Genomic DNA, 13,472 nt, shown 5'->3' on the forward strand with positions numbered 1-13,472 from the left:
GGAGACTCAAGAATGAATGGACCTCATAGATCGGGCTGCCGCCGGCCTTAGTCAGACGATCCACCAATGAGCGGCCGTCCTCCTCGATAAGGATTTATCTCGCGCGATACGCCCGGCGTTCCAAAATATCTCCAATCCTGCAGCGCGGGGCCATAAAAAAAAAAGAGCACTCAACACTCCTACCTAATTCCAAAATCCAACCTAACACAACCTGAACAAGCCAATCGACCGACCAACCAACCAACCAACCATGGCCGTCAACCCCACACAAACGCGCACAGATCTCGCTCACCGGCCAGCGCCGTCCGCCTCGAAACGCACCGAAGCGGATTTTTCCTGCAACGACGACGATGACGACGATCCGACCTCGTCGTCGGGTTCCGATTCGTCCGAGTCAGACAGCGACAGCGACAACGATGCAGAAAGCAATTCCGAGTCACGTACCTCTGATCGTCACACCGGCGCGCAAGGGTCTGACGTCCCGCCCAGCGTTCCTGGCCGTCCGAGACCGTACATCCACCGTATGAAGCGCGATAATGGTCTTCTTGACCGTCTGTCTACTTTCCTTCCGCAGATGAAGAGCGCGAATGAGGATCTTCAGCGGGAGATTGAGGCTGGGCGAGGACAGGATGTTCGTCTGGATGAGGCGGACGAGGGGGGTGAGGGGAGGTATATCGAGATGGTGAGTGGGATCATCCTTCTTTGGGGGTGGTATCTATACACCGATTGAAATAGTGTATGGCTGACTTTGGTTGATAATCCAGAATCTCGGCCTAGGCGTCCTGGAAGAAAAGCGCGACGGGGACGATTCCGACGAAGATGACGAGAAAGATCACACCAATACCACAAACCCTCAGAATCCCGAGACAGCAGCTCCCGGAAGTCAGGCTAAGGAGACGGACGTTTTGGGCAAGTTGATGGGCAATCAGCATCACGAATCGTCCACCGAGAAACCCTCTATCCAGGAGATCAACGAGTGATGCACCCAGTGGAGGGAGACCTACTGTCGCGCGACATTATATTAGATTGCATGGGTTGGCGTTCCCGGTGGATCTCGTGTTTCTTTATTTATACTTGCATGTTATAGGTATCTACATGTGGGAGTTGGTGGTATAGAATTTGCTTTCTCTTTCTTTCTTTCGTTTTCTCTTTTGTCGAAGTTATATTAGAATTGAAGTGGTGGCAAAAAGGACATGTGCTATGGCTGATACTATTCCGCTACATCTGGACAAATAACAATGTATAAAAACTCCATGAACTTTCTTCACTCAAACTCGGTGTCAAATCGATTTATTTCAACACCATATATAATATCAACCAAATCTAATGCGACAAACAGATAAATGGCAGAATGGTAAATGGCCAAGCTCTATTTGCATGAAGGAAGTGACAGCGTGGCTTGCACCCGTCAGAGATAATTAAACATGAGACAAAAATATAGATAGGGTAGTTGGTTTATCTCCGTAATCGCCGTGATTCATTAAACGATCTCCTTCACCCGGCAGGTCCAGCCCGATTCCTGGCTCAGAAGGGGCAAGCTGTTTGCGTTTGTCAGTATAGTAATTACGTAGTCAATATAGGGCGGTCTCTTACCTTGCACCAAGACACCAGCCAAGTTCGTTGTTCTTGATCTTCTTCGCAATCTTGACTTCACGCGACAAGGGCATGTCGTAGCCCGTGTGCAGGAGTCCCAGCATGAAGTTCAGGTCCAAGCACCATTCGGGGCGACCCTGCAGCTCCGGCAGAGCTCCCTCGATGCCCTCGAAAATCTTCCAGGACGGGGCCCCGGCACAGACCGTCGAGGTGAGGTCGTGAAGCTCTGCCAGGGTGAATGAGTCCGGCATGCCCAGGGGTCTGGTGCGGTCAAAGAAGTACGAGAAGACGTACACGTCCTCACGAGAGAAGGTCTTCTCGAGCGAGGGCTGGTGAACTCCGTTGAAGGAGCACGGGGCTAGAGTGCAGTCGGCATCCTTCTTGAGGATCTTCTCCGTGAGCCCACGGCACTGAACAGCCGCGAGAGAACCTTCCTTCGGGCCCTCCATAGTAACCGTAACCTCGGGTCCAAGCGGGTGATCGTGAGGGAAAGTCAGAGTAATATCACGGCTCATGCCTGGCCCAATGCACGGGTTAGAGATGGGCTGTTTCAGCCAAGCCAGATCCTTAGTACCCATGGCCAACTTTGCTTCAACGATTGTCTTGTGGACAGCCTCGCGCGCAGCCATGAGACCATAACCCAGATGCGAGTGCTGATAGAGCTCGAAGTATCGGCCACCAAAGTCAAGAGAGTACTTGTGGTCGCCCTCCGCCAGTCGCTCCGGCATCCCGCCCGACTTGCTGTTTGCGAATGTGGGCTGGAAGACGATTTGAGTCGAGCCGCCACCAAGATCGAAGATAGCAGCCGTCGGGGTCTCGTCGGGCCCGCCAATCTTTCCAAGAAGGTAGTTCGTAGTGATCCAAGCGTAGACACCTTCGTCGGAGCCGTCCATAATCGCAACACCATTCTTCTCGCGGGAAACCACGGGGAAGGGATAGACGGTCTCCAATCGAGCCCTGACGGCTTCCAAGATGTTCTGGCTCAACTCCGGGCCAAGCATACGCAGACCCGCGGTGGCTTTCACGGCGACTGGAGAGCAAGTTTTGTACTCATCAGGGACAGACCGCAAAGCCGCCTGCATGAGAGGATCAAGACTCTTCGCTGCGCCCTCAGCATCTTCCTTGTATGCGCTCAGCCCAGAACCACCAGCCCTCTTTTCAGTCTGTTCGAACACTTCATTTTCGAGTTCGGGAGTGGGACCGCAGTTGTTGAATCGATAGACGTGGATACGAGAACCTTGGCTTCCCGCGTCGATCATCAGGGCATATTGGATCAGTGGCTTTGACGGGTCATGGGGTTTGGTGCACCTGTCCGTCAAAGGCGCGGCGGTGCCAGGGGACGCTTTTTCTGCGATGTGATTATTAGTTGGCTGGCCTCCGAGCCAGTTGAGTCGACCAGGCACTGGTAGATAACTTACGGGATCCGCTGACATTCGCCACAGACGACTTCGAGGGAGATAACCAAAACATCATCATCAACAGGGCACCAATGATGGCGCCTGTCTTGAGGTACCGAGATCGCTGACTTTGTGCCATGGTTGCGGTGAATGGGTTGTCAAGTGTTTTATCCGATACGTTGTTCAGGAAGTCGACGGGGGGGCTCGCGGCCTCGGAGGCCCGTGAATTTGAGCGTTTACTCGTTCGTGACCCTGAGTGTGAGAAAGACGAAGTGTTCTTCAGATGCCAACCGTCAACTCCGGTCGACATGCGAGCGAGGCCGGAAACGTAAAGCTAAGCGAGTGGCCTCTCAATCCGGAGACCTGTCGGCGTTGTTCTGTTCTTACCAACGATAAGAAAGATGGATTAGCGGCCGAAAGGAGAAACCATAGATTCGCTCCAAGACCTCCAGGGCAAATCAACAAAGGATTGTGGAGGGAATAAAAGACAAAGCGAGTGGAAACCAAGCGAATGAATCCCTAGAGGGCGAGTGAGTGAGAAGACCCAGGGAGGGAAAAAAAGAAGGGAGAGAGAAAGACCCGAACAGAAAGGAGGCCCCAGTCGCCGAGAGCCCTTTGAAACGTTCTGGATCCGCCCACGGTGGCGCACACCACACACCGTCGAGTCTCCGCGGTCGAACTCTGGAACCCTCTGTGGCTCATGCTCCGCATGCGTCAGTCCAACCTCATTTCCTCGTGTCCACTCCATTATCCTCGATCTCTCCATTGTATTTCCCTAGATCAAATGAGGGAACGGTTCGCCCACGTCTGAATAATATTATTGTCTTCGTCATTGTGATTGGTATTATTATCTGATTGCATTATTAGCGGCTCCGCCTTGTTCGCACCTGGAATTCCTCCGGGCTTTGTGGCTCTCCCTGTTCTTCCGGACCATCCACCTACGCCCACTTGGTTTGGGTCAAGATGAAGCACATTCGGGGTCTCCTTTCAACGACACAAGCCCTCCGTCGAACATTCACCACCGATGCCACTCAGTTTTCACTTCTCCGCCGCCCTATATTCCACCCCCACCCCGTCCATGCCCTCAATCCTCCCGTCGTACGGAACCTTCCGCAATTGCGATTCCTAAGAATACCTAGGCGGCAACCTACTGCGCAAGACGAGTCACAACAATTCAAAGATGAGCAGATCGGGGTGCCACATATCCAGTTGGTTAACGAAGAAGGCCACCTAGACCCTCCTACGAGGCTTCGGGATGTCTTGAACTCTATCAATCGTGCCGAGGAATTCGTGCTCCAGGTGTCACCCCCGCTGAGCGACCGACCTCCGGTATGCAAGATCATGAACAAGGCTGCGATACGGGAGTACGAACGCAACAAGGCAAAGGCTGCAAAGGCACTGAAGTCGCAGCTTAAACAGATAGAGCTGAATTGGTGCATCAGCAATAATGATCTCTCCCACCGCATGAAGCAATTGGCGAGCTTCTTGGAGAAGGGTCGAAAAGTCGAGGTCCTTTTGACTCTCAAGAAGAGAAAACGGGCCCCCACCATGGAAGAAGCGCAGAACACTTATAATCGGGTGATGGAGGTGGCAGACGAGGCCAATGCTGGTCTGGTCAAGCCGATGGAAGGGGTTCTGGGAAAGCAGGTCTTGATCATATTGAAGAGGAAAGACTTGATGTAAAATAAAATATAGTCCATTACATACAGGGTGTATATTGTCAATCCTGGAGGTGCTGCCGAGTACCTGACTATGGGAGTTGTACAGGAGTCTTTTCATATACAGATGTTCCAGGTCTATGTGCATCAGAGCGCATGCCGAGCGATGCCCGTATTGTACTCCGTATGCCTCCACTATATAAGTTCTCACTATTCAAGGATATCCAACGTCCCTAATCCAACACCGTGGCAGACACCGGATGCACTCAGCCAACAGTCTTATGTAGACTCCCTGGAAGTTTGACAGGTCAATGATTGATGAAGAAGTCACTATTCCAGCATCAAAAGTTTATAGCAGGCCAGGCACTTCCGCAATCCCGCCACTCTCATTGGACGGGTCCCTGTCCTGACTAAGCGCCTCCCTAAATTTTTCGGGTTCGGGCAACTGGTCCAGGCGGTCCTGATCATATTTCCTTTCTCTTCTCCATCGCGTTTCCTTTGGTATCTTTGTCGTCGGTCTTTTCATCAGTACCAGGCAGCCATCATGTCGAGCATCTCCAGATCCGCAAACCTTCTCATGCGCAGCAGCAGGGCTTCCCTGCTGCGTCCCAGCGCTGTCAACCCCGTCCAGCATCTCTTCTGCAAAGATCGCCTGGCTGCCCGTGGTTTGGCCACTGCTTTCGAGCGTACCAAGCCTCACGTCAACATCGGTATGAAGATAGTTTCCTTTTCGCCAATTGATTTGAATATCGCTCGGTTGTTAACGAACACGGAATAGGTACCATTGGTCACGTCGATCACGGCAAGGTGAGGATTTGACGCCTTTTCACTGTTGCGCTCCCCTTGGTGCCCGGCCTGTTTCTAACCAGCATGTCCTCGTTAGACCACTTTGACCGCTGCCATTACCAAATACCAGGCCTCTAAGGGTCTTGCCAACTTCCTCGAATACAATGCCATCGATAAGGCTCCCGAGGAGCGCAAGCGTGGTATCACCATCTCTACCGCCCACATCGAATTCTCGACCCAGGACCGCCATTATGCCCACGTTGACTGCCCGGGTCACGCCGATTACATTAAGAACATGATTACTGGTGCGGCCAACATGGACGGCGCCATCGTCGTCGTTGCCGCTTCCGACGGTCAGATGTATGGTTCAACCGAAACAAGAATCTGTGATGATGGAAGGATGATGCTGACTTGCAAAACAGGCCTCAGACCCGTGAGCACTTGCTGCTCGCTCGCCAAGTCGGTGTCCAGAAGATCGTCGTGTTCGTCAACAAGGTCGATGCTGTGGATGACCCCGAAATGCTGGAACTGGTCGAGCTGGAGATGCGTGAGCTTCTCTCCACCTACGGTTTCGAGGGTGAAGAGACTCCTATCATCTTCGGGTCTGCTCTTTGCGCTCTGGAAGGCCGTCGCTCCGATATCGGTACCGAGCGTATCGACTCCCTCCTTGAGGCCGTTGACACCTGGATCCCCACCCCCCAGCGTGACATGGACAAGCCTTTCCTGATGTCCGTTGAGGAGGTGTTCTCCATCCCTGGCCGTGGCACTGTCGCGTCCGGCCGCGTCGAGCGTGGCCTTCTGAAGAAGGATAGTGAGGTTGAGATCATTGGTGGCAGCAACGTCCCCGTCAAGACCAAGGTCACCGACATTGAGACTTTCAAGAAGTCTTGCTCCGAGTCTCGTGCCGGTGACAACTCCGGCCTTCTCCTCCGTGGTATCCGCCGTGAGGATGTCCGCCGTGGCATGGTCATTGCCGCTCCTGCCAGCACCAAGGCCCACGACAAGTTCCTGGTGTCCATGTACGTCCTGACCGAGGCCGAAGGTGGTCGCCGTACCGGATTCGGCGCCAACTACCGTCCCCAGATGTTCCTGCGTACTGCTGGTAAGTAATCGTCGTCATGCTCCAATCCCGCCGACTTCATCTAATATATGATCTTTCGCAGATGAACCCGCCGACCTGAGCTTCCCCGGTGAGGACCAGTCCCAGCGTGTGATGCCCGGTGACAACGTCGAGATGGTCCTCAAGACCCTTCGCCCCGTCGCTGCCGAGGCTGGCCAGCGTTTCAACATCCGTGAGGGCGGCCGCACCGTGGCCACTGGCCTGGTGACCCGCGTCATGGTCTAAGTTGGCACTCGAGTCGGGGGCTATCTTGCCCCATAAAACACTTGCTTCCAGGGTATTTTTAGGTTACGCCGTCATCGCGTGGGGTTCTGGGAGATGTTGATACACCCCTGATGGTGGCTAGGGCCGGAGTTCTTGAGCCTTATCATGTCCTTGTATCTGTATTATTGTACTCAAATATGTAGAATTTCCTTGATCACTCCCCTCTTATAGTTCTTATCATGTCTTGAATATGAGACCAATGACTTTCCACGTTTTGGCATATTGTTTTGTCTCTCAGTATATAACAGCCAATGCTGAATTAATCTTGGCGTGGTCTCAAATCAGCCTGAGAAAAGATATATAGCAGGTCAACTTGGCTGCAATTCTCACGTATCATCCGTGGCAAGTATGGAGTAGTGCCTGAGGCATCCATGGTCCCATGACGGAACACGCCATGCCCACTCGGGTGTTACAGCCTGAAACCGCAGGCACTAACGATGATGCAAATAAATGTATCTTTAGTCAGTTGTTCCCCTTCTTGTTCTGGCACCACACCCTCGACGCCCCCAAAGCAGCTAGCTAACCATCCGACCTCGGGCGCAATCATCCATTGTCCTCATGTGCTCCAGCCTCGTGATTACTTAGTTCTTCTATCACTTTAGGATCAGCATTAACTGTGACCCTTTTGCTATATCGTTCGCATAAGCGTTTCCCTCTTATTACTCCTTCGTTTCAACCGTCTCTCGCCACCCTCTCCGCACTAGACGTTATCCCGGATCCCCTCCCCAGATTCCAACATTAGCCGTGTCTCCAACTTCTAGGGAGTGAACACTAGCTATATATTGAGCGACATCACATCTACTCGCATCGCGACTCGCTTTCTCGGTTCTGAAGTGAATTCAGGGGGAGCTCTACGTCATGGGTACTAATGGGCATTTCGCCTCGATTGGGGGCGAGAGTAGCCACAAGGAAGCCTACGGGCATGGCGTGCAGGTCATTGATGAGAATAAAGAGTTCAAGTAAGCCTCCTTCTTGTTCTTCCTTGCGGGCGCATCTTCGGTCTCTTGTCTCTGGCATCTTGACGCCGTGTGATCTGTCTCGGTGTTCCCTATAATCTAGGGGGGCATATACCTTCAGGGGCTAACTATGATATTGTAGTCCGAACCTGTCCAAATACTTGACCGATGAAGATGTCACGCCAGCAGGCTTCAACTATCATCTCATTTCCGTCTTTGGGTCTCAGTCCACTGGAAAGTCGACGCTCCTTAATCATCTATTCGGGACACAGTTCTCCGTCATGTCCGAGATGGAACGGCGACAGACGACCAAGGGTATCTGGCTATCTAAGAATAAGAGGGGTGGGGATGGATCGATGGCCGACAACATCTTGGTTATGGACGTGGAAGGCACGGACGGTCGTGAGAGAGGAGAGGATCAGGACTTTGAGCGCAAGAGCGCCTTGTTTGCCCTGGCGACGAGTGAAGTCCTCATTGTCAACATCTGGGAACACCAGGTGGGTCTATACCAAGGAGCAAACATGGGTCTCTTGAAGACGGTGTTTGAGGTCAATCTTCAATTATTCCTGAAGGACAGGAGGTACGTTGGTTTCGAGTGATGTGCTGTATTCTATCTCTGTGCTGACTGTTCGGTCTTCAGTACCACTCACCGGTCCCTTCTGTTCTTCGTCATTCGGGATTTCGTCGGAAACACTCCCCTCCAAAACCTCCAGAAGACGCTCATGGAAGATATGTCCCGCCTGTGGGACTCGATCTCTAAGCCCGCAGGCCTGGAAAACGCGCCTGTCCACGACTACTTCGACTTCCAGTTCTACGGCCTCCCACACAAAGGATATCAGCCGGATCAGTTCGTGGCCGAGACGCAGAAGCTCAGCCTGCGCTTCCGTGCTGCCCAGCGGGACCCTACGTTGGATGCGCAGAAGGGGCAGTTCTCTGATGGAGGGGTGTTCCTTCCGGAGTACCACCGACGCATTCCGGCGGACGGGTTCTCGCATTATGCGGAGGGTATTTGGGACCAGATCGTCAACAACAAAGACCTGGATCTTCCTACGCAACAAGAGTTGCTCGCGCAATTCCGATGCGATGAGATTTTGAGGGCAGTGATGGTAACGTTCGACGAGGCTATCGTCCCATTTGAAGACAAGCAGTCCCAAGCCGCTCGTCTGGGCGAGCCCGAAATCCTCGGAGGACTGGGAGCTGCGATGCGATCGTCGCGGACCAAGGCCGTGAAGAGTTTTGAGACCGAAGCCAGTCGGTACCACAAGGGCGTCTACCAGCGCAAGAACGCCGAGCTGGAAGAAAAGATCGATAGCCGCCTCAAGGCTCTTTTCCATGGTCAGCTCCACGCAGCGCATAAGTTGGGGATCCACGAATTCAGCGAGGCTGTCTCGGGGGCTGTTAAGTCGGGCCAGAAGAAAGGCACGGGATACGACTTTGCCGAGATTGTCAAAGATGAGGCGAAGAAAGCCGTGGCCAAGTTCGAAGAGGTCGGTCGCGCAACGGCCGTGGAGGGCACCGAGTTCAGTGACTATAGCCAGGAGCTGGCTCTTTACGAGAAGGAACTTGCGGACGTCAGTTCACGGCTCAGACGGGACGAGATGCGGCGCCTGGCTAGCCGAGTTGAGCGATGGGTTCAGTCCCGCCTGGGAGAGGCCATCGGCCTCGAGTTCAACGCCCTCGGTTCCGGACGGGCTGGGGGCGGTGCTCCGGAAGAAGGGAATAAGCCCACCGAGAAAGGCTTCTGGGACCGTGTGTGGAACGTCTTCGTCGAGACGGTCCTCGATGCTGAGCGGAGGTTTACCGACCGTGCTAGCAGCTTCGACGCCAGCTTAGAGGAGGTCGATGTGGGCCTTTGGCGATTGCGCCGGAAGTCCTGGGGCGTTTTGCGTGCCAAGATCGACGAGGAGATGATCGAGGGTAACCTGCTGCTGAAGCTGCGCGAGAATTTCGAGGACAAGTTCCGCTACGATGAGGCTGGGGTCCCCAGGATCTGGCGGCCAACCGACGACATTGAGGGCATCTATACTCGCGCCCGGGAGTCGACCCTGACCTTGATTCCCCTCCTCTCCCGGTTCCGTCTGGCTGATACAAATGCCCCTCCCCCGCTCGACCGCTGGGTTGGGCACACGCCCACCTCTGCCACGCCGGCCGATGAAGAGGATCTGGCCCCCATTGGCGGAGTCGACGAAGAGGAGGGCAAGAGCCTGGAGGAGGAGATGACCATCCTCGGCGACGGTAAGCGACAGGAACTCACGGTCCGTTTCAAGAAAGCAGCGGACGGGGTGTATGTCGAGGCCAAGCGGAGCGCTATTGGTGGCATGACCCAAGTCCCCCTCTATTTCTACGGCATCCTGCTTGCCCTTGGGTGGAACGAGATCGTTGCTGGTGAGTCCCCCTTACGCTGTATAGTATTCTCGTTACCACGACTAACCACTCGGAACTAGTTCTTCGCAACCCGGCTTACTTCTTCCTTCTCTTCCTGTGTGCCATCGGGGCCTACGTGACCTACCAGCTCAACCTGTGGGGCCCGATCATCAAGATGTCCGAGGCCGCCTCGAACCAGGCTCTCACGGAAGGCAAAAAGCGACTGCGTGAGTTCCTGGAGTCATCTGACTCGGGCCGACAGGCCATTGCCATGTCTACTCCCGGCGCGGGCTCTGGGCGCGCGGAGGAGGTTGAGATGTCTCGACTCAACGGACAGGGCAAGGCAAGTGAAGACGCGGACGCGGACGCGGACGATTTGTAAACGGGAAGGCTGGACGGAGCCTTGTATTCTATGTGACTGTATCCATGGATCTCTGTATTTGTCTATTGTCCCACTACATATATTACTGAGCGAATCACAGATGTGTTTTTATGTAGATTGTTTTTTTTATGCAGCATAAATTCGATGCGCTCAGACTGATCAGAGGCATCTATTGAGCACTTAGTCTACGCTTAGTCTATCTAAAAGCACATTGTTCCACAATATTGTTTATTAGCAATCATTTTTTGAGAGCCCTCACTTCTTACTATATCCCGGATTACAAGTGCGAAACAAAACAGGCAACTACCAAAGCAAATTTCAAGTATAGCGTGATAGAGATTTGGGAAGGCCAAGATGTGACAAGATCTTTGTTGGTCTCGCGGTATCTATATCTTTTACAAGTGTTGCTGTTACTGTTTTCAATTCATATACTTAGGACATATTTCGAAACTTGCTGTATAGTTCAAATCCGCATACAATATATTATAGCAATACTGCGCAAATTGTTATAGCAGCCCTCATTAAGAATACCTAGTCAGTTGTACACAGGGGTCCGTAGGTCGCACCGCCCTTCACTTCTTCCCATCCCTCATTCCCAACACATCGCCAGCACCAAAACACGCCTTCAGGATCATACTTGTGCTTCACAGACTTGAGCCAATTGTAGTTCTCTCCAAACCAATTTTCCTTCCATCGGGGATCGAATCCATCAGCTTCATTCAGATACGTTCCCATGCCGGGGGTCAGATCCTCCATTGCTTTTAGCTTTTTGTAGGTAGCCTTGTCCTGGACTTCCTGGACTCCCTGCGAGCCTGCATTGAGAGGATAGAGATCGACATGTGTCAAGAGAGCGTAGGTCTTGCGCCATGCTGGGTTGACGGATGTGAAGGGTTCCTGGTGAAGGACTTGTCCACCACCATCGAGAGACAGCGACAGTCCAGATCCAGAGGGACGGGCCCCTGGGCCTGTCTCGATAAACATGGTCGAAAGCATACTAGATAAACCTTCCTGCTGGGAGACAAGTGACTTCTTGTCGAAGAATCGAGAAATCATGACGAGGTTATCTCCAGCCTGGGCTGCGTGAGTTTTGAAGCCGAAGTATCCCTGGAACGTCGGGTAATGGCTGAAGGAAGAAGAGACGTGAAGCGATGTCTCGTTGTACGGAAGCAGATCGCTCACGAGGTGCTTGTGCACAAACTTCTTAGTGCTCTCGATGGTGCTGGAAGCGTTGTTGTCAAGGAACATGATGAAGGTGTGCGCGTAGAGTGTTTTCCCTTTCATATTGAGCAACTCCCCGATACCCCCAAATCCTTGGTCCGAAAGAATGGGATATTTTGATAGTACGTTGCCAGTGGCATTCACAAGATCGCTCAAGTTGCCCTTCGTTGGAGTCATGAGTAACGTATGCGCGAGGACTGGGCGCGTAGGGTGTGCTTTGATTGTAGCGGATACAACAACACCGTACGTACCACCACCTCCTCCACGCAGGGCAGTGAATAAGTCAGGGTATTGGCATGGGCTTGCGCTCACAACCTTTCCTGATGCCAAGACGACTACGTATTCGAGGACTTGGTCGGTCGCCAATCCAAAGGCGTGGCTAGTCGGGCCATGGCCGGCGCCCTGGATATACCCTCCAATGACCCCAACAGTCTGTGTTCTTGTTAGCCTGTCTGCCAGTCATGACTCAAGATGAATGATTTCTTACGCTATCATCACCTCCAACAGCGATAGAGTTGTGCTTGGCTGCAAAGTCATATACGTCTCCCCAAATATATCCACCACCGACAGTGATGGCACCCCCAGTCCAATTGGCTGGACAGGAATGATTTGACGGAGTATAACGGGTTTGGTAAGATAGCCCGTCCTGGATGTATTTGATCCAAATCATCAGACTGCCATATCCTTGAGATCTGCCAATAGAACGTTAGCACATGATGCAACTTCCAAATCGACGGGAATCAGATTATCGTACCTTTGCACAATATCGTGGCCGGTGTTTTTAATCACAAGCCGCAAATTATTCTCTTTGGCAAATTTGATGCCTGTTGAGACGTCACTGGTTTTGGTTGCATTGATCGTGTATACTGGAGCGGCACCCAGTTGGCAAAGAGGGTAAGCGGCGATCGAGGCATTGATTGGAGGACAGGTCACAGCAACTGGATAAGTATATCCGACGGGGTGGGCCTCTTGGAACTTTGAACTCGTCCATTCTTGGCTGATATCTTGACATAGCTCTGCATCCTGGCCCGGGCCGGGATAACATGGTTGAGCAATGGGCTGGTTGGCTATAAGCTGACCACCAACGGATACATTAAGGGAATTCCATGTAGAAAACGATGGCCAACATTCGTCAGTTGGGGTCTATTTAGATCCTGTCAGTTTCCAAGATGTGACAACTCAAGTTGCAAAGACATACACATTTACAAGTAGCAAAAGCGGACTGTGCTCCAGCGAGGAGCAAGAGACCTTTGAAGAACATAATTGATGAGCATGCTGAATCCCCAACTACATTATGGAATCAATGACTTATATATAATCTCCTTCTTCATTCCTTAGGGTTTAGTTACTACCAGAGCCGATCGTCAGTAAGATGCGCAATTAATTTTCCGCTCTTCGCCAGCTGATAGTTCAAGCCACGAGCTTAGCCCAATTAGTGGGCTGACTTGGTTCTTACGCATGAAGTCATAGAAGCTGATTGCCCGGGGCTGTGGTAGTGCGCAACGAGCGCGCAATAGAACATACCATATACCCACATGGATAATCAAGCCAACTATTAGTAGCGAAGTTTACTGGTGATCTGCGCGTAACATCAAATGGGAATAGGAGAGTATGTCGGATGAGACTTGGATTGTGGCATTTTCGCCTTGGAAAAATTACGCTCGTTGCGCATTTTCTTGTCGCGGGATCGACCAAGGAAACACTTGTCAGTTGCACGCTCGTTGCGCGCTCGTT

The 13,472-nt window shown here is 52.5% G+C and overlaps 6 protein-coding genes across 6 annotated transcripts; 4 read left to right on the forward strand and 2 right to left on the reverse strand.

The window, feature by feature from the left end:
- Window positions 1-148: 148 nt before the first annotated feature.
- P168DRAFT_323851 (NOPCHAP1/New4 family protein) lies at window positions 149-980 on the forward strand (the record flags this gene model as incomplete). Its single annotated transcript, XM_024840743.1, has 2 exons — window positions 149-682; window positions 765-980. The coding sequence occupies exons 1-2, from the start codon at window positions 251-253 to the stop codon at window positions 978-980; spliced, it is 648 nt and encodes a 215-aa protein (XP_024697376.1). The 5' UTR covers window positions 149-250.
- Window positions 981-1,227: 247 nt separating this feature from the next.
- Window positions 1,228-3,552, reverse strand: P168DRAFT_286857 (guanosine diphosphatase). Its single transcript, XM_024836440.1, has 3 exons — window positions 3,012-3,552; window positions 1,594-2,941; window positions 1,228-1,538 (listed from the first exon to the last, which is right to left on the reverse strand). Exons 1-3 carry the CDS (start codon window positions 3,127-3,129, stop codon window positions 1,481-1,483), a joined length of 1,524 nt encoding a protein of 507 aa, XP_024697377.1. The 5' UTR covers window positions 3,130-3,552; the 3' UTR covers window positions 1,228-1,480.
- A 162-nt stretch (window positions 3,553-3,714) lies between these two features.
- On the forward strand, window positions 3,715-4,754 carry P168DRAFT_286858 (putative translation initiation factor IF3). The gene has a single exon (XM_024836441.1). The coding sequence runs from the start codon at window positions 3,954-3,956 to the stop codon at window positions 4,671-4,673; it is 720 nt and encodes a 239-aa protein (XP_024697378.1). The 5' UTR covers window positions 3,715-3,953; the 3' UTR covers window positions 4,674-4,754.
- Window positions 4,755-5,139: 385 nt separating this feature from the next.
- P168DRAFT_308611 (translation elongation factor Tu) lies at window positions 5,140-7,066 on the forward strand. Its single transcript, XM_024839213.1, has 5 exons — window positions 5,140-5,358; window positions 5,427-5,455; window positions 5,532-5,794; window positions 5,857-6,536; window positions 6,598-7,066. Exons 1-5 carry the CDS (start codon window positions 5,193-5,195, stop codon window positions 6,777-6,779), a joined length of 1,320 nt encoding a protein of 439 aa, XP_024697379.1. The 5' UTR covers window positions 5,140-5,192; the 3' UTR covers window positions 6,780-7,066.
- A 248-nt stretch (window positions 7,067-7,314) lies between these two features.
- sey1 (dynamin-like GTPase SEY1) lies at window positions 7,315-10,740 on the forward strand. The gene is made up of 4 exons (XM_024836442.1): window positions 7,315-7,777; window positions 7,917-8,354; window positions 8,415-10,159; window positions 10,219-10,740. The coding sequence occupies exons 1-4, from the start codon at window positions 7,677-7,679 to the stop codon at window positions 10,518-10,520; spliced, it is 2,586 nt and encodes an 861-aa protein (XP_024697380.1). The 5' UTR covers window positions 7,315-7,676; the 3' UTR covers window positions 10,521-10,740.
- A 225-nt stretch (window positions 10,741-10,965) lies between these two features.
- P168DRAFT_301421 (FAD-binding domain-containing protein) lies at window positions 10,966-13,030 on the reverse strand. The gene is made up of 4 exons (XM_024838525.1): window positions 12,937-13,030; window positions 12,493-12,881; window positions 12,226-12,430; window positions 10,966-12,170 (listed from the first exon to the last, which is right to left on the reverse strand). The coding sequence occupies exons 1-4, from the start codon at window positions 12,997-12,999 to the stop codon at window positions 11,052-11,054; spliced, it is 1,776 nt and encodes a 591-aa protein (XP_024697381.1). The 5' UTR covers window positions 13,000-13,030; the 3' UTR covers window positions 10,966-11,051.
- Window positions 13,031-13,472: the final 442 nt, after the last annotated feature.

Source organism: Aspergillus campestris (assembly GCF_002847485.1).
Source record: "Aspergillus campestris IBT 28561 chromosome Unknown P168scaffold_1, whole genome shotgun sequence".
NCBI classification, from domain to species: domain Eukaryota; kingdom Fungi; phylum Ascomycota; class Eurotiomycetes; order Eurotiales; family Aspergillaceae; genus Aspergillus; species Aspergillus campestris.